Raw genomic sequence first — 20,733 nt, forward strand, 5'->3', positions numbered from 1 at the left:
AAAAACAAGATATTTAAACTACTCAAGTTCTTTATTATCAGGCACATTAGGAGATAGTAGACATTTTGTTTGTGGGCACTTACCTTGACTTCCTTGTAAACTACAAAAAAAAAAAAAAAAAAGAAGAAGAAGTTTTTTTTTATTTGTTCCCTGGTGTGATTTTTTTAGTGAATATAAATGATAAATTCTAGCAGCCTATAACTACAGTGTTGTGCTGTGGATAAATGAGTGTGTAGTTAGCTTCTAGCAATCATTAATCATCGCGCTGCATCTACACAACAAATCCTTCAAACACTGCAAGAGCTGATCTTTCAGTTCACAGGTGACATCGTTCTGTGGCAGCAAAATCCGGTATTGATCTGAAAGTGTTAAACTCTGATAGGTGTGGATTTATATCAGCAATGACATGGTGTCAGTTTTAACACACAACATTTGAAATTAAAAGTGACACTTCTGCTGCGAGCTCCTCCGCTCTTATTTGGTAAATGCCAGAAACTGAGTTATGGTTTTGTCTCTCTGAGTGCTGCCCTGTAACAAAACTGTATTTGTTTTAACTCTGTCTTTATTAAGCAAAGCAACTGGACCGTGTCTTGATATTTGATGGCTTAACTGGGGGATTCTCCCCCTCTCTCACACACACCAAGCTGTTAAATTATTTACAGACTGGATGGTAGTCCTTTATAGTCAATGCTCGGTGTCCTGTGACCATAGCAGAAAACACAGCCATTGCTTATCACATTGTTTTGATTTTGTTTGACAGGAAATAGCAGGAGCAGCCCGCCCTATGTGTACACTCTGGTGCACTTGGAGAAGCAGATGAACCAACAGGTTCACAACAAAATCAATTTATCCCTCTATCTTTTGCACTAATTTCAAATGTGGAGTCTTAGTGCAATATCAGACATGGATGGAAAAGCAAAAGCCGTGTTGCTCATGAATTCTTAAAGCCTTGTGAGGGCTGTTAGAGATGGTCTAGTGAGTTGATATGGAATCAGCCACAAAGCAAAGATATTTCACCTTGTGAAAATGACACTGAAGGAATGCATCAATTCATATGTAAATGCATGACAAATACAATCCTTTCTGAGCCCTCGCAGTAGTGTCCACTCTATTGTATGTGTTCACCTTTTCAGCTCTATGGCTTTGTGCTAAGCTAGCTCATGTCATCAACTAAACAGCAGCATAACGTGCAATGCTAAAGCATCTTCATTCCTTCATTACCTGGTTTTCTGTTTATGTAAAATATACATTGACTCTAATTATATTTCTAATTGATTTTCCTGTCAGATGTTTTAGTACATTGAATATTATGAACCATGCTTTACTGTTTAATGCTGCAAGATGATGAAACTCCTTATTGCGGTTAATTAACATGTCATCCTAGTTGTAAATAAAACCTTTCGTACATACGACAAACCACGATTCAGCAGAATTAAAGCTGCAGTGTTATTTTGTTAACACATGCATAAAGAGCCCTTTCCTCTGCCAACAGTACAGGTGTACAAATTTAGACTGTTATTGATAGCTGACCTTTCTGAAGCGTCAACAAGACCACATCTGTGAGTGTGTGTGCGCGTATGCATGCATGTATTTGGTCTTTTATCACCAGCTCTTGTGCAGTATAGGCAGCCCTTACTGAATCTTAGTGTTGTCAAGTAGGTGTCTTTTTATAGGTGGCATGTTATCCGCAGACATGGTCTTACCAATTCATTCTGACGGGACCAGGGAGGATGATGACGATACATTATGTCTGGTATGCAGTGGTCCACTGGTGATACAGGTGCAGACATGCTGAGGGCGGAGCTTAGGGCATTATGGCACAGTATAGAACAAGACTGATGTGTCTGCGCAGGAGGCACTTAAGACACGTTTTTCTGTCGTCTGTCTCATGCATGTTGACAGAACAGATCTGTTTCTATTTTAATCATGTGCGTAACCACAACTCAAAGTGTAATTTTTGCCCTTCAGGTGTATTTCCTTCCATTTTACGCACGTATCTGCAACGATTGTTTATTGAGCTGTGCAGAAGAGTGTACAGCCTGTGAGGTTATACTTAGGCTCCGTGGTGCTTTGAGCTAAATGCTAACATGCTCACAATAACAAGGCAAATATGTTGAAGATTAGCAGGTATAATTATATATTACAATACTGGATGTGATGTGTGTTTTCATGCTTACATTCGCTAATTATCAGTAAACACAAAGTACAGCTGTGACTGTCATTCATTTTAAGTTTGCAGGTATTTAGTCATAAGCAGCTGCTCACAACCATGAATGAATGAATATACAAAGCATAATGGCAAACTGTCCAATAGTTAGCCAAATGGTGAACAGACCAATGGACCGACAGACGTGCATTGCTAGCTGTAGCATCATGCCACTGCTGTGACCAAATAGACAACCAGGGTAGCCAGGCCTCCAGGACTGTGTCACTACATATAGTCACAGGAATCCTTCCCTACGCCATCTGAGAGCCGAGAATGGCCTTTAAGCAGAGGTAGTGAGCTGCCACCACTGTGCAACATTCATCTCAGGGAGTCAGGTGTTGACGTGAGTGAAGTCTGAAAGCTGGCCTTGGATAGAGCTGACCACAGTAAAAAAAAACCAAAAACACTACATTACAATCCACACAATGTGTCTGAATCTGTGCCAGACCTCCATCCAAATGCAAATATGCAATAATGCTTCCCATGATAGTATTTCCCTTTTTGGACAGCAACATGAACCTTATCTTAGAGGGCGTGACATCATCAACCATGTGTCATGCTTTTATGGCTGCCGCTACCTATCCTCATCTGCAATTATCTAATGTCCAAGCCCTTACATATACTACCACCACACCCGCACGGCCTCTCTTAGAATAGCCTGCAATAAAGGAGAGTGGGCTGGCACATGGACCTTGTGAGAAAATAACTCTATTATCTGAGCAGTGGCACTGTCTCATATCTTTCCACTGTTGCTTTCCAAAGAGATCCGCATTTGGAACAGCTGATACTGAGGTTCACTTGTCTGGCCAGTGTTAAAGTAGCACAGTGGTGCTGAATGAGTGGATGGCATATGAGTGCATGAGGACATTGTCTGGCAGTGACATCATGCCACTTCCACTCACATTCCAGACTCGCTTTGATGTCTAAGAGCTGACCAGGTGAAATGTCAAATCAAATCTGTGAGAGAACAGGGCTGCTGATGGAGAGTCCCGCATCATCTCTCTCTTTAGCAGGGTCAGAAAGTGCAATTATATCCTTGACCTTCTGCTAATATTGTTGCTACATTTTCTTATTCGACTCCTCTAACTTCACTAATTGCTGTTGGCCAAAGATTTATTAAAATGAAGCATCACTGGCTGCTGCAGTTTTAACAGCGTCAATCCCCACCTTATAGTGGTGGATTGAAGAGAACAAAGTGCAGAATTCTGCCAACCGACCATCACTCAAACACCAAAATACAAATTGCACTTCATCTAACCCAACGCTCACCCTGGCCTCTGCCTTCCGACTGTGCAATATCAATCAAAAAGAGTCACCAGTCCCCAGTGAAAATGCCAGTGTCACTCATGACTCTTCATTTTGCATATAAATGCTGACGCTGCAGTGTTATGACAGATGTTGGGGAGAAGCTGACGGAACAGAAACGAGAAAAATGGTGGAAGATGAAGAAGATGACGGATAACAGAATAATAAATGACACACTGAAGGACACAGAGGAGCAGAGACGCAAGATAAGAGTCATAGGCTAAATCTGAGCTTATACAAGTTGACATCATCATTTGTCTACCTGTCTAGACATGATTACCTCATGGGAATCTTCACTGTGTGACATTGCTTTTTATGACTTGAATACATCCTTAAAAATGAAGATGTAGACATACATATAGATATAGACCAAACATTCACATTATACTGCTTAAGCTCATTTCCCGTTGATGTCTAAAACATCTATAGCTGACAGAAGATGAGCTTGTTGCATAATAGCAACGCAATATAAATGAAAAGTATACAGAGACAAAATGCTGGGCATGAATCATTTTTATTTTATTGCTGGAATGAATGGAAATAAAGTTTTGCAACAGCCTGCACTGAAAAATATGCACAACCATTCATATTATATAATAAATAATGTGCTAACTTTCTGCAGTATTCAATAACTCAAAGTCTGAATATGTGTTGAAGGTAACCACTGAAGACTTGTTTTTTAATACTTTTAAATTACTGATAATCCAATAGTGCTGAGGATGTTTGGAAGAGTGAGACTGGAGGGAGATGTAGAAGTAAATTGCTTTTCCAAATGAATTTGCTGCTTTAGCTGGTTTAATAGTCTACCGAGTTGGTTCACGTTCCTGAGAGGGTCTACCTTTGGTCTGCATGAGCTTTTTCAATATTATCTATAATAACAATGGATCAGATGATGTTTAATGTATAAAGGGTCAAAGCCACAGAGAGTTACCACTGAGATCTACAAAGCTGCACGGCTTTTTAGGCTTTTTAGGCTTTTTAGGCTTTTTAGCTCATTGTTTCGGCTCTATTGCCCCCAAATTCCATTCCTATAAACCCTTTTGATGAGTTTTTCTGCTCTTCAATGTCAAGAAATCATTAATGCAGTGGCAGCTGTCCTGTACAAAAAGCACAGCATAGCTAATACCTCCTGCATGTATAACACTGTAAAACAGACACAGACTTCGTCATCTGTCAGTCAGGTTTTCAGTTTCCTCAAACTGACTAGACTCTCCTTTTCAAGCTGCCAAGCTGACATTGTCAGCTGCTTTCAAATTAGTGACAATATTCCAGGTTCAGCACATCTGTGTAGCACAGGATAAGGCAAGCCGTGGTGTTTTTCTCTCCTCACATGAGGAGTCAGCAGCTGTCAAGCATTCAGAGGCTGCTCACACCAGCAGAGGCAGTAATGAACATGAGTCAAACTCTGCAATTACAATAGCAGGACATGAGGATGCTTTCAGGCTACCAGAGTGCTAATTTCTCTACCTATCTCTCCTGCTTAAAATTAGCCAAAGTGTAAGGCTGCACTAGATGTTATTGAATTTCTGACTGTGTTATTACCTGAGAGCTCTTACATGCCATGGAATCTGTGTTGCAATAACTTCATAAAAATGTGCTTGATGAGAAATGTAAACCAAACGTTTCACTGTCAGCCAGATATTAGGGATGCACACCATTAAATTTCTTCAGCATTCAACATGCCTTCGTCAGGTAATCAGATTACTTTGAAGAAAAAAAAAAATGCCACCATGAGGTTTTGTCTGAAATGTCGGAACAATTACTGGATAGATTGCCATGAAATTTATGTGAATTGTGATGACCTGTGATAACTAATAATACTGCTTTGATGTATGACCGAACACTTGCAAAACTAATGACATTCCCACCATCCTCAGCTCTATTTTGTATCATGTGCTAGCTAGCAAATGTTAGCATGCTAACACCAATCTAAGATTTTTAATAAGCGTTATATTGCCTAAGCATCATAAAGGAGGCATCGTCAGTGTGCGCGTATGCATCCTGACGTCAGCTCATACCACCTCTGTGCAGCCTCACAGAGCAGCTAGCATCGCTGAACACAGTCACATTTCAATCACACTTCATGTTTAAGTAATCATGTCTAATCATTTGCATCATTTCAGTACTGTGATCAGTGTGATACCTGCATACAGTACAGTAAATCTACCGCTCCACCCTATATTGAAACACCTAATCTGACTCTTGGCGCTCTCAACCTCCTGCACCTCTCTGCTTTTCCTTATCAGGGCATGGAGCGAAGGCAGTGTAGCTCATGCTGGTTATGCAACATACCTCTTCATGTGTCCCACGTTTGTCTTTCAAACACAATTACTGATAGACAGTCTCTATAGAACGTGTTCCTAATATTACTCTGCACTTCATCCACCTCAGTACCCTTCACTGATGTCAGTAAGCCAGGCCTTTGCTGTGTGACTGCTAAGTGAATTGATAAGTGGTGTTGAGGCTGATGAAATGTTGCATAGCTGGATGCTGATGCAGTGTCTGCCAAATTGCTCACTGGAAGAGCAGGAGGAGAGATGAGACTCGAATAACATAGAAAAGACAAGATCGAAACAGAGGTGAAGAGTAAGATCTGGTGAAAGAAGAGACGTTGGAAAATAATGAACTGTGAGGTAGTGAAATCAGAGTGTGAACAAACAGTATGTGGGAAAGAATGAAAAGTGATGTGACTCAAAGTAAGAGTGTCTGCAAACAACTGGTGGATATGCCAGCTGTGTGTTCGCAAGGGCTTTGTGAAACCTTCAGGTTCACACTGCCGTGTGTTTTGTGTGAAGACACACACATTCGCAGGTTTGGAGGCGTCTTGTTAGTTTTGGAAATGTGGAGACTTGTCGGTGTGTTCAGAAAATAAGGATGCCATCAGCTATCATCTTTGTCTCTTAACACATATTCTAAAAAGGTGCCAGGATGTAACTCTTCTGTGAAAAAAATCAGACTAAAACCTTTGAAGCTTGTCAAAAGAAGTTTTCATTACAGAGGTATTGCAGTGGATTGCAGTACATGGTGATTTAATCGTGCCCGCCTCATGTATAACTTAATATAATTAACGTTTTGAAATCATTCTGAGTATTGACTTCTGTTGGATGAATGTGAAAAAACGTGTTTAGAAAGTGCAGCTAAGCATGACTCATGAATCAAAAACTCAGTCCAGTAACAGCTGGCCCACTGAACTCACCTGAATTTATGGTCTGTAGCCAACAATAATGTTTTAAGGCCTCATTAAATAGGAGCTGTGAATGAAATATAATTCAAAGCCTCCTTTCACTCTGCAGTCGGCTTCCACAACCCGCTAGTGACTCCACCAGATGAACCAAAACACCATAGGGTCCATCTCAACTGATTTATCCATCTGTCATATTCTGTTACTGCTCCCATTGTAGCATCCCCCCAGCATGCACTGAGAAAACAGCCAACAGGCATTTCCACACTTAAAATCAGTTACAGTAAAAGCCAAAACTATCTTTTGCTGAAGGTTTCTATCTTTAAAGTACTCACCCACACTTCCGTTGAGACGGTATATGCCTATATATGAGTGTACTGCAATTTTATCAAATATATGAAATTTACACAGTACATAAAATGCAGTATAATGACGTTGATAAGTATCAGGATTAAACTCATTTTTCAGTCCATTTTGAATTCACGTCTTCTTCACTAATTTGACATGTATTTAGTCTAGATTTAACGGGCTTGTAATTCACAGCAGCACATATTTTGACGTCTTTTCTCCCGTCTCTGCACGCTCCCATGTTCACGTTCTCACACTGAGTAATTATTGTGATGTTTCATATCAGCAGTGGAGGAACCAGCTGGGGTTGCTCATACAGAGCTGGCAAAATCAACCACATTAAGGACTCGTTCATCATCTGCTCGCTAATGAGCCTGTTAGTGGAAAGTATTTATGAAAAAGAAAAGATCTGCTTTCAAATTCTGTCCCTGATTTAAAGCTGTAAATCCTCTTCATAGATTTTCAGCTTCTTCTCAGGATTGTAATTAAGTAATGGCTCGATTAATCCTATCAAATGTGCATTGCCAGAGGGGAGAGCAGGGACATTCATTAGGAGCCAACAGGAGGAGATTAATACAGATCAAACATGCAATAGTAGTGATACACAGTTGTGCACATAATGGTGCAAATAATGGCACCAGTTTAGAAACTTAAGGAAATGAATCAAGAGCCTGTGTCGACCCTCTGAGCCTCTGTACAAAGATGTCAGGATATTTGGATTCAGAGAAAAAGAGCGGCGCAGTATGTCGTGTCATGTTGGCTGTACATTTTTAGCACAAACTTTTCCCAACAAATGGGAATAGTGGAAACGTACAGAACCAAATTGCTCTGCCGTCTTTGGGGCGAAGCAATCTGTCCAGGCTGAGACTTTTTAGGACGAGGAATGTGACCCCTGAAACTCGCTCTTCCTTCTTTGGTAACAGCGCTGCTCTGCTACATCAAAAGAGACCTAAATCGCTAAATCAGTTTTGACCACATGACCCGGAGAAATATTTGTGTATTTAGCCAAAGGAGGATGAACTTATTATGGGGGAGAGATCCAAAGAAAAATGCTGTGAGTGTTAGTTTATATATTTATTTTTTAGCTGAAACCCAAATCCTATCAAAATAAAGGGATCTTTTTGCTTTATTTGCTTCGGTCTCTTCGACTTTTCTTGTCTTTCTGGTTTGTTTCTCCGTTGGTTTGGTTGAGGACACTGTGCCCGGGTGCATGATGGTGACATTCTACCAGCAAATACAAATCATGCAGCCAGTCGCAATAAAAATAACATGAGTCATATCATACATGAATGAATGAGGATGATGCGACACGTTCTTACTCTCAACTGGTCACATGCAGACACTTGGTCAGGACCCCTTGACGTCACCCCTTTAGTGCCCTTTTGTACTGTGCAGGGCTCTGCGGTCAAATTAGCAATAATGAATATTCAATGTCAGGTCTTCAAAGTTTAGTTAGACTTTCAAAAATAAAGCTTTCTGAGAGCGGGCTGTCTATAGAAGTCTATTGCACCACCCTGCTGAATAATAAGGCTAAAAGGGTCCCCAGTGCCTTAACAAGTGATGCCAAGGGGTCCTGACCAAGCAACAGCTAATCTACCATACTTGGCTTTGAGAAATCATGCTGATGTAAAGTTTTTCTAATATCCTCCATGAAAGGAGCCATTACACCTAAAGCATTCCCTCAAGCCATATGGCTTTTTAAATCAAGAGGGCATTAAGTCCAATCTGCTAACTATCACTGACAGGCTGGATTGTCGGCACTGCCAGACTGTTGTAGCCAAAGCTTAAGGTGCTTGCACAAAGCGCCGCCTGCCTTCAATGTTCTCAGTCTGGTGTTAGAAAGGTGTAATCTCCCCCTGAAAAGGCCACTTGTCTCACAGCTTTTAGCACATGATCAAAGCCTCACAGTGTCAGCTCCTCGCAAAACGGCACTGAAAAACCACCGGGCGAAGGCCAAGGCAGCATCTGCAGACGAAAACCTCTGGTAAACTCACAGTACCCTACCTGCTCAGCACCAAGTGGCAGACGGATAAATTTAGGGCTAACTGATAAACACAGTGACGCAATTAGCAGCCAGACATTTGAAGCCCGTCCTCACCAGATAAACAGCTGCGTAAGTCGACTGCAAGTAGTTTATTGTGACCCATGTCTACTTTTATTGTTAGGCAGCAACCTCAAGTGGTCGTAGTAATTACAACGGGAGCAAAGGAGGAAGTCAGGTGGTGTAGTATAAAGAGCAAGAAAGTCTGCATCTGGAGGAAGGTGGGGTGGATAATTGTGTAAAAAAACACAGGACTTTTATCTGGGAGACTGCTGTGTGTGTCGTGTAAAAACGAAAGTCAACGCTGGCTAATTTTAAGTACTTATGTTACATCATGTACAACAGTAACGTACTTATTTTAACCCATGTTGTGTTTCCTAAACATACCTACGCAGTTTTGATTCCTATGAATTTTTCTACAGATTCACAGTTTTCACAACATGAGGTTGAAGGTTCAGACCGGCTTGTTGCTGTTACTGTTCAGTGGTGATAGTGGTGTCATATTGACAATCAACCTCTTCATTCGTTTGGAGGATGCAAGAACAGCAGCTTTATAGCTTGAAGTGAGTGAATATTGGACTTGAATTCACTTTGTGACTGGAAACACGATTCCAAATGAATGCTGATGTAACTCTGTGTCTTCTGGATGTGTAAATAGTGATCTCCTTAACACCAACTTCATAAGATACAGTGTTAATGTGGGGTTTACAACTCATTTCTGCTGCCCCCAAGTGGTGAAAATTGGTTAATGCAGGTTTAAATCTCTCTGATATGACTGAGTCACAGCTTCATCTGAAGATTTTCTTGCTTCTCTTTGTTTCCTATCAGTATAAAACTGAATACGTTTTTTTTTTTTTTTTTTTTTAAACTATTACTGGAACTGTACCCTTTGAGTAACACTGATTAGTTTAATTGATTAATTTCAAAAATAAGCACGGGTATAAAGTAGCTAAGTTGTAGCCCTAATAAGGATCTCACTGTGTCTGCCCCATTTCCAGCTGTCCTCCCCACACACTGAATTGTCTCTGCTTGCATTTTACTGAGCAGCACTGCAGAGAGTTAACAGTCCAGTAGTAGATCCATGCTGCTGATTCCAGTTCAGTATTGATGTCCTGTCACCCCTTGGGACCACTTACAGTGAGAAGAGACCTGAGTCAGCACTGAGGGAGCACTAGCCAGTGATGAGAAGCACATACCATCAGCTAATGTTCAAATTAAAAAAACTTACAGTGAAAATGTTGATAACGCCACAAGCAGACTGGGCATGTTCTCACTGACGATAAGCAAAGAAATGATCTAATTGTCAGTAATGTTTTTCCGTTCATTAATCACAACCAGGAATTAAAGCCTCCACAGCTGTCAAAGGTGTGACATCTGTCTGTTTAACACAACTGTTGTCTTCAGTGCAGTGTGACACATGGTGGAGTCATCCATGTAGTGAGCATGTTCGCAGCCTTAATAACATCTGATCAGGAAGTTTAATACATCCATGTTCTGTCCTGTTGTCTCTCCAGCGTGTGACTGAAATCCAAATACATGCACACCGCTGTGAACCACGGGCCCCTCCCCTCCTCTGAGGTGTAATAACCAGCGTGTTCTTGAACTAGCTGTGTGTCAGTGGCTGACAACAGGAGCAGAGCTGGGCGTCCGACCTCCAAACATCATTGGTCAGCAAACTGGGGAGGGGGAGACACACAGTACTGCAGTGTCTTTTTCTGCAGAGGGCAGAGAGAACATGCTCCAACATTCTGCCTGCACTGCCGCCCGTATGTACATCACCCTTTTTGTCTTCCACATCCCGCTGTCTGACATCTCTTCATCTCATCCTGTCTTCCTGTTTCAACCTCACCAGACTCATGTGAGGATGAATTTACCGTGCAAAGTCAAGCCTCAATTACCACTGCTCCCCTGCTTTTCAGGAATACTTGCTCTAGTTTTTCTTTCTCTCACATAAACAGCAGATGCCCGTTACATGAGACAACCCACTGGCCACTTCATGATGTGTACATGGTAAACACATGAACACGCTGATAATGAAGTGACTGTGCAAGTTAATGTTCTGGATTACATCTCACAGGTTAACAGGAGCGAAGAGGACAAACTCACCTTTTGTTTCGAGGCATTCCAACACGCCAGAGACTCAATCTGCAAATGAGGGAGAGGAGATTTACCCAGTGAGATGAAGAATGTGGCACTCCACTGATGGAGCCGCTGCCCCCCCCCCCCCCCCTCCTCCAGTTATCCCTTTTGCATTAGTGCATTCATTCACATGTGCACATGATATGCACTAGCCACTCTCGGGCGAAGTGCAGCATGTACAGCTATACTTATCACTGAGTTCACAGCACAGTAGAGGTGTTACTCTACTTTTAATCCCTCAGTCCAGTGCCAAGTTGCTTCTCCTGAGAGAATCTGGTGATCACCTAATTCCTGTCAGCTTTCATGTCTCTTTTTGCCTCCCTCCCCTCCTGAGCTGTTGACAGTGCACCTCATGATTTAATCAGTATTAAAGCACATTTCCCTGCTGCATCATTTGCTCTGGTTCCCATCAACCCGTTCTGTCTACACGCAGCCTCACTGTTTATTTTCTGTGTTTCCTGCAGAAAACCCCTAAATTCAATCTTTTTTTCATTCCTCACATTAACTAACTTGACCACCTCCACAGTGCAGATCATGCTAGCTCTCTCCACTTTTTACAGGTCTTCAGAAATCCAGCCATTGGCACAAAGCCCTGTAAGCTGCCTCGGCTTAGCACTGGGCTAAACCAATCAGGTGGCAGGAGGTCTATCCCAGGAAGGACCTGCTCTATTAATCTGAGGGAAGGATAAAGAGGAAAAGAGAGGGGATAGAAGGATGCATGTATGTCTGCATGACTATGGAGGATGAGGGCGGGAGTTTATTGCAGATTTTTTTTTTTCTTGGGCAATGTAATGTTTCCTGCTTTCCATATTGTAGAATCACTGACATGATAGGTCACAGGGACAGTGCCCTCCCTCCATAAATCTCCATGTAATCAATATATTAGGAAAAAAGAGCGTGCAAGCAAGCTACCAAACAGCTGTGTCAAAAGGGGAGTTAAGACAGTGAACACACAATGTTTTTGACTGATGCATGTTCTATTTCTACCAAATAATTAAATCCAAAAAACAATGATAAATATTGTGGATTTTTAGCACATACAGCATGATTTAATGTGTGTTTATGATCGTGGTCATGTGTAAAATGGTGGTGCTGTGAGGCTGTAAGGAGGCACAGCGGTGCTTTGAGCTAAACTCTCACATCAGCATGCTAACATGCTCACACCCACAATGCTAACAGGCTGATGCTCTGCAGATATAATGTTTTCATGTTCATTAACTTAGTTTACAGGGTTAGCATGGTAACATTTGCTAATTAGCACTATAGACAACTGACTGGAGCGATGCAGAAGACTGACAGACACACCGCTAACATGAGTCAGAAGAGGTTTTCACAAGTGGAGAAACAGAATAGTTGTCTGATACAGCCTGAACAATGAATGTGAAACAGTTTAGAAATACAGACTGACTTCTCATCAAAGTTGGATTTCAGTGGGATATATTATTAATTTCAGCGGCGCTCAGAGACAGTGCAGCTTTGAACCATGTTGGTTTGGATTAATGGCATGCTTGGGAATGATGGGACGGGTGCTCTGACAGCTGATGTCAAGCTAATTAATACTCTGTGGTTAAAAGTGGCTGCTGGTGTGATATGATTAAAGATTTGAAATGACACTGAGGATATCCCAGTGAGAGCTATGATCAGTGAGTGAACTGTCAACAGGACATAAAACCAATTATGAGAAAAGAAGTGTTTCCATTTTAAGTGAAATTCACTTACTTTAAAGGAAAACCATCCACTGTAACAGTGATGAAACGATGCATCACTTAACCATAATCCATAACAAGACATTAATTGTTTTTGCCTTCAGAAATTCAGGGTTCGTTGATCTCTGTGGTTCAAATTTACGGCTCATTTAGCACCCTCAGCAGGCCATTTCTGTTTTTACTGCTGACCTTTCAAAACAGGTTTGGCTGTGTGGTAATCTCCAGATTTATTGTGTTTGGAGTGTCTCGGTACGGCACTTAATTGCTGCCTACAACTGTAAAGATACCATTCAATGAATTACCTTCACTCCATTTACTTTTAATGTATATTATGGGGAAATGCATTGGATGCAATAACTAACTCATCATTTTAAAAACTAAAATTAATGTGGATGAACAGTTCAACATGGCCCTGATCAATTTCATAAAAGATCAAAGTAACGCCAACAAACTGATTAACAATTACATTTGCTGATATTTTTCAGGAAGAGCAACTCCCAGCCTCCAGGTCTGAGCCACCCCAGGAGGACAGACAAGCAGCAAAGCTCCTTGACCAGACCCAAACCAGGCTGCTGGGACTACGTGGTCAGATCTATTGGGGACCAGGACACCCCAGTGTCATGAATTAAATAGCATGTATGCTACATATGTGTCCATACTGTACAGTTGTCACCTGAGGAGGGGTGACATGCCACAGGGAGGAGTCTGTCACTTCATTTTCTGTCACATCTCGACTCTGCTATCAAATAAAGAATACTAAAAAGCAGTCTTAGTCAATAGCCTTATCAGCTAGACTGTATTTCTATTTGCCAACCCAAGTAATACGTTTTATTTTCTTGTTATTAGAAACATTGAATACTTCATATGCCAATATGTACACAGTATCAAAGAGTATCTTAAGTGTCTCTTGGAGCAAAATGTGTTGTATATGAAACGCTGTACCTGAAAGAGTGGATCATTATCAGTGTTTTTCTGCCCTCTAGTGGATATTTTGTGGTAACCCAGTTATTATTCTCCCCACAGCTCAGCTCACTCCAGTCTAACTGCCGGGGTGCTCTGAATGAGGAAATGTTAGCTTAGAGGATGATTTACTGAACTACTTCTGCATCTTGACTGTCGCAGAGTCAGTTTCAAGAAGCCACAGGTAAGTGAACCTCTCACTTACATCTGCCAGAGCCACAACGTTAAACTATATTGTAGGTTTAGGGCAGCAGCTGCAGTGTTGAAGTCTAACAACCTTATACAAATAATATATGTCAACACAGACATTGTACAGTTTTTAGCCAGACCCATTTATGTTATTTGAATTCAGTCCAAAAGAGCATGTCAGAATCTGTAAAATATAACGTTTGACTGAGTGGATCAGAGCACCTGCCTCTGGTTACTTCAGACTGGGCCTACCTGTCTTCAAGAACGGGTGACACCATGGACCAAAGTTCACTCTTGTCGATGACAGCAGACATCGAGAAGTGAGGCGCATAAAAGAGGTCAGAGGTCATGCCCAGTTTCCAGAGGCTGACAGGCTGTCATCACTAAAATACAATACATGACCTCATCCACCATTGTCTAAATCCTGTATGCTGTATATACTGTACACAGACAAGTATTTCTTTGCACCATTTGTGTTGTTTGGGACACTTATTTATAGATCCTGCTGGTCATTGTTGCTCTTTATATATTTTCATATACACCTACTTTTTTCACCACCTTGTCAACAGACTTTACTATCTTTGCTCAGCTGTATGTCTAATATTCAACGATCCCTGTGTAAGTGCGCTGAGAGCAACTTCAAACCGGACTCAAAGTCCTTGTATGCGTGCACGCACTTGCCCAAACGGATGATGATTTGGGAAATGTCTTGCACGTCTACTCGTACTTCGCCTTCTACGGTACTGAGTCCACACAGAGCTGAGTGTTGCCTGTGTTTGTTTTATTGAAATCATCGACGTTTAAAATTGATAATGTTACTCTTTCATAAAGTTTTTAAAGCGGATTAAAGGGATTTGGCACTGGAGAGGTGACTGGAAACACCAAGTTTCTCTTGTTTAACACAAACATTACGGTACAGATGCGGCGTTTCCCCTCAGTTTGGCGCTGTGTTAACTGTCCCTGAACGTCTCTCGACAGGTCCGTCCCATTCTGACTGTGCCTGAAACGCCACATCCACGGCTGTTTGCACCACGCCTTATCAGATCCTTACCAAGTCAACAGCCCGGGCATATCCCACAGGCACTGGGAATGTCTTAGTAATCGAAAATGCTTAAAAACACTGGCTCCAGTAAGTTTTTCAGAAAGTGAGTATGAATTTCATCCAAACTGGCCGATTGGCCTCTGCTGATTATCTCCCTGTAAGAAACAGTTAATTCATCAGCGGGTTTAGAAACTGATGTAGAAGTGAAACCCGAAGCTTCCAGTTTCTCATTTCCTTGTTTCCTGGCTGTTCTGTCCGCAGTGCCTGTTTCATAAGCTCCCTGTGAGGCTCTGTCTGACCTCTTGAGGAAAAGAAACTGAGCTGCTGGAAGTCAATATTGTCTAGATGCAACAGATAAGATGCGAAGGCAAAATCTGGTAAGAACTCTGCAGGTCTTATTTTGAAATTAGTCAGACTTAGAGTGAGTGAGGAATGTCAAAGTGACACTTTATTCTATAATGAATATACAATCCTAATTATATTCATGTCGGCATACTTGGACAGTAATACTACTACTACTACTGCTACTACTACTACTACTAATAATAATAATAATAATAATAATCTGGAACTTCTGTGCACAGCATTCAAAGGCATATTACATGTTGTAATGTCAGAAGCTTTGATGACACATTGATGTGATGCCTGGTCAACTCTGTTTGAAGCTGCACCAATCAATATTTTTATATGCACAATAGATCAAATGACTGTGTGTAGAGTGAAGGATGTTGCTCATAGTGATGAATCCATGTAATCATCAGCCGACCTGACAGACTTATCCTCAGCTATAAGAAGCCCATTGTGTTGATTTTACAGCCTGCAGCTGAACTGCTTTGATTCACTCATCCCATCAGCCGCCTCTTCGGCAGTGTCAGGCAGGTGATTTTAGCAAAAAAGCCAGATATCTGTCAGGAGTTGGTTGAGACCAAAGCAGAGCTACTTTCATGTTGCCAGAAGCACAACTCTAAGTATTTCCTTATGATGCTCCTTGCCTGTGTGATGTATAGACATGTTTGCCATATCAACTTGATGAGATCATAATATGTCAGTGTTATTGTGCTGTGTCCAGGTTTCCAAAAAAATCAAAATCTATGAAGCTTTCTATGCAGTTTTTATTCTCTCTTCTATAAAGGCTTTTGAAGCGATGTGTGCCCCTCGCCCCCTCCTCCTCCCGGCACTGCTCATCACATGTTACTTCATGACGGGACCTCACGGTTGCGTGGTCTGCCAGAAGAAGACTTCCTGCCATGTTCGAGACGGCAGAGCTGACTGCAGCCACCTAAGCCTCAGCGCCATCCCTCCAGACCTTCCCAGGAACATCACCAGTCTGGACATGTCTCACAACAGACTGCAGGGGACGCCCCCCGGGTCACTAACCCCGTACCCAGGCCTCCTCCACCTTGATGTTGGTTACAACAGTATCACCAAGCTGGACAGTGGCTTGTGCCAGACTCTGCCTCTGCTGCAGACACTGAACATGGAACACAACCAAGTGCTTTTGCTGAGGAAGGAGGATGTGAGCCATTGCACCCATCTGACAAGACTGACTTTGGCTAGCAATAGGCTAAAGCTGCAAGGAGAGCCCTTCTCTGCACTACAGGTACAGAGACCATTAACACAGATGAGCAGGACCTTCGATAAGATGGAGAGTGAAAGCCTCATGAGCAAAGGTGCAATAATGACACAGATGACTGAAATGATGGTAAACAGTAATTTTTAGACAAAAAAAAGCCTTGAGTTTGCTTTTAAATGAGTACAGTGCAGGCGCAGCTCAAAACGTAGGCTGCTCACACTCATCATCATATCTTTTTGTTATCTGGCTCAGATAATTCAGCCTAATAACCCAGGTTTTCCCAATCTAGCCACATAACACGGGCGGCGTCTGCAGCATATGACCAATTGCAAACATGGACAGTCTTACTGGGAGCAGAGTGAACTAAGAGCATTAGATAAGCGTACTTTCATATCTTACAAGTACAAGGCTTTAGTGCTTCAATCAGTCTCTGCTGTAGGATGATATTGGTATACAATCCCAAATATCTCATATAAAGAAATTGTCAGGCGAAGCCAAAGAGCTTTGCTGGTCTCCGAGACCCTCACATGATCTGTGCACTAGGCTCCACTGGATCTCCACAAATGCCATTTTCCATTTTAAGAGATCGGTCATTTCATTTTGTTTGTATTCTCCTGTCGTCATTCACAGAGCCTGAAATTTCTTGATGTTTCCACCAACAAACTGAAGTCAGCCAAGCTGGGCTCCCAGCCTCAGCTGCCCAGCCTGGTGAACCTCAACCTGGCATTCAATGACTTCACCACTCTGGAGAAAGACGACTTTTCCTTCCTCAGCCGCTCATCCTTTCTACAAGTCCTCAACCTGTCATCTGTGTCTCTAAAAACAGTAAGAAATTAACCTAAAATGATGTGGTCAAAATTGGAACTAGTAGAAAATACTGTTGAGAAACGTGGCACCTGACTTTCAGTTGTCTCTTTTGTTTCCCCTTTTTTGTTTCGTTGCAGTTTGAGCCCGGATGCTTCAAGCCCATTTCACACCTACATGCTCTAATCATGGATCGGAGCAAAATGGGCACCCTGGTTATAGCTAAACTCTGCTCAGAGCTGTCAGGGACGGACATTGATGCTCTGTCTCTTCGGAAAATGAATCTGGTGACAGTCACAAACACGACCTTTCGAGGGCTAGAAAAAACACATCTAACCTCTCTGGATCTCTCTGGTAATGGCTTGGGTAAGATTGAGAAAGGCTCGTTTCAGTGGCTGTCCAGACTTCAGACTCTGATGCTGGTGGACAACAACATCAAGCACCTGACCAAGGACACATTTCAGGGGCTCAAAAGCTTGAAAAAACTCCAACTGACAAATGCTCTGGTGAAAAGTCACGAGTCCGCCATCCCGATTATTGATGATTTGTCCTTCCAGCCATTAGGCGCCCTGGAGAGTTTGATATTACAGAAAACTGCAGTTCGGGAAGTAACAGAGCAAACATTTACAGGCCTGACAAGTCTCGAAGAACTTGACATGAGCTGGAGTAATTACCCCTCGCTCAAAATCATCACCAACAAGACCTTTGTCTCTCTCACCGGATCACCTCTCAGGAAGCTCAATCTGACAAGAGCAGCGATAACTCGTATCAATCCCGGAGGCTTCTCTGTTCTCAAAAACCTCACCACTCTCTTTCTAGACTCCAACTTTATCAGGCAAACTCTCACTGGCAAAGAGTTTGAAGGTCTGGGCCAACTTCAAGAGATTCACATGTCCAATAACTTCCAGATGGTCAATCTAAGCTCCACCTCGTTTGCCCATGTGTCCAATCTTAGAGTCCTGACTTTGGGAAAAAGTCTTAAAGCCACAGCCTTGAACCTAGATCCCTCTCCATTCAGTCCCCTGTCCAACCTCAGCGTCCTGGACCTCAGCAACAACAACATTGCTAACATCAGAGAGAATATGCTGGAGGGGCTTGTGAACCTGCAGGTGTTGAAGCTCCAACACAATAACTTGGCCCGTTTGTGGAAGAGTGCCAACCTAGGAGGGCCAGTGCTGTTTCTCAAATGGACACGGAACTTGAAGACCTTACTAATGGATAATAACGGGCTGGATGAGATCCCAGCAGAGGCTCTGAGAGGGCTGAGGGACCTCCGTGAACTAAGCTTGGCCAACAATCTCCTCGATAATCTCAAGAAGTCGATTTTTGATGACCTGATCTCACTGAGGGCTTTGTTTTTACAGAAGAATCTGATCACAAGCGTGAGGCCTGAGGTGTTCAAGACTCCCATGAGCAACCTCAGCCTGCTTGTCATGGGCAAAAATCCCTTTGACTGCACGTGTGAGAGCATCCTGTGGTTCGTGACATGGTTGAATAACACGAATACGCCTGCTGTGCCCGGTGTCAGGGAGCTGTATATGTGCAACACTCCACTGGCTTCCTTTAACCACTCCATCATGGATTTTGACCCCCTCTCTTGCAAAGATATGACCCCATTTCAGGCTCTTTACATCCTGAGCAGCACAGCTGTCATTATGCTGACTGTAACTGCACTTCTCTTGCGGTTCCATGGCTGGAGGATTCAGTTTTATTGGAACATACTGATCAATCGCACACTAGGGTTTAGCGACGCCAAAGTTGAAGAGGGCAGGGAATACGAGTACGACGCTTACGTCATCCATGCAGAGAAGGACAGGAGCTGGGTGGAGAGAAGGATGGTCCCCTTGGAGCATGAAAAGTGCAGGTTTTATCTGGAGGATCGAGACTCAGTCCCTGGCATGTCACAGCTCGAATCCATTGTGGAAAATATGAGGAAATCTCGGAAAATCTTGTTTGTCGTCACTGAAAGTCTTCTCAGAGATCCCTGGTGTCGACGGTAAATCAAACACGCTCGGCTTAAAGCCAAGTAAAATCTTTTGTGATGCATGGCATGTTTATCTGTATTCTGTATTCGTGATTAAGTGAGTTCTCATAGTTGTCTCTTTGCCCTCCCGTCTATCCAGATTTAAAGCCCATCACGCCCTACACCAGGTCATTGAAGCCAGCAGGGACTCTGTGGTTCTGGTCTTCCTGCAGGATGTTCACGACTACAAGTTGTCTCGCTCGCTCTTCCTCCGCAGGGGCATGTTGCGTCCGTGCTGCATCCTGGACTGGCCTGTCCAAAAGGAGAGGGTACCAGCCTTTCACCAGAAGCTCCTCATAGCACTTGGCATGACTAATCGATTGCAGGACTGACTGTATTGATTGTGATTCCCTTTGTCATCACAATTACCAACGTATGCTCAGTTATCACTACTTGATACCAGTTGGTGATCGTTTTGCCCTCTGGGTGAATATCGTGTTTATATACAATATGTACAAAAATTCCAATGTGTTTTTTGTGTGTTTGTTATTTGCCTGTTCTGAGGTACAAAAATCATCATGTCATTGTTTTGCAGGTATGTTTTGATAAGACCCACGAAGTCATTCACTGTACATGTAAAGTATGAAATATCTAGAAAAGAGCAACTAAATTGACTTGAAGAAGGTATTATTTTGGTTATTAAGTCACAGATGTTGTTATGTGACAGCAGAACATGACTTTTAAATCAGTGATTTAGCTGAAAAAGCCTGTTTCGACACAGTAATCTGAGTAGTGTGGGTTTTATTCTCCATTTTAGTTTAATTTTTTTTCTGTTTTTATGTCCATTCTGTCTTTTCTATATAAAAACTCATTTCTTTGAGCTGCAGTTCCTGTATGAAAGGTACAAACAACGGTTCTTCTTATTATTATAAATGCAGGGATTGGTGTGAGCAGAGAATGAATCTCTGGACACCTAGTGGTTGTGGTACGAAACTGCAGCATTTTCTTTGCTTCACATACAAAAATCTTCTCTTAATGATCAGACAGGAGCACAGTACACAGTAGCTTGTTGTAACTATTCAGTTTGGTGAATAGATGGATATGCTTAATAGAAATAGCAGACACTTATCCTGTGTTATTAATACATTTGTGCTTTCTGTTGACACGTGGAGGCTTTAAACTAACTCAGTCTGCAGGATAAAGGGTTGAAGGTGAGAGCCAAACATCATTGAAACCACCCGTTTGAAGTTTGAAAAATATAAAGTTTTAGAAATAA

The 20,733-nt window shown here is 42.2% G+C and overlaps 1 protein-coding gene across 1 annotated transcript; it reads left to right on the top strand.

Annotated features, from left to right (window-relative positions):
• Positions 1-13,990: 13,990 nt before the first annotated feature.
• tlr3 (toll-like receptor 3) lies at positions 13,991-20,733 on the top strand. The gene is given in 8 exon segments (XM_076729453.1): positions 13,991-14,070; positions 15,054-15,220; positions 15,379-15,494; positions 16,250-16,717; positions 17,321-17,515; positions 17,635-19,490; positions 19,618-19,762; positions 19,764-20,733. Coding segments are annotated over 6 exon segments (2,736 nt in total). The 5' UTR covers positions 13,991-14,070; positions 15,054-15,220; positions 15,379-15,476; the 3' UTR covers positions 19,818-20,733.

This window comes from Chaetodon auriga, chromosome 4 (assembly GCF_051107435.1).
Source record: "Chaetodon auriga isolate fChaAug3 chromosome 4, fChaAug3.hap1, whole genome shotgun sequence".
NCBI classification, from domain to species: Eukaryota; Metazoa; Chordata; class Actinopteri; order Chaetodontiformes; family Chaetodontidae; genus Chaetodon; species Chaetodon auriga.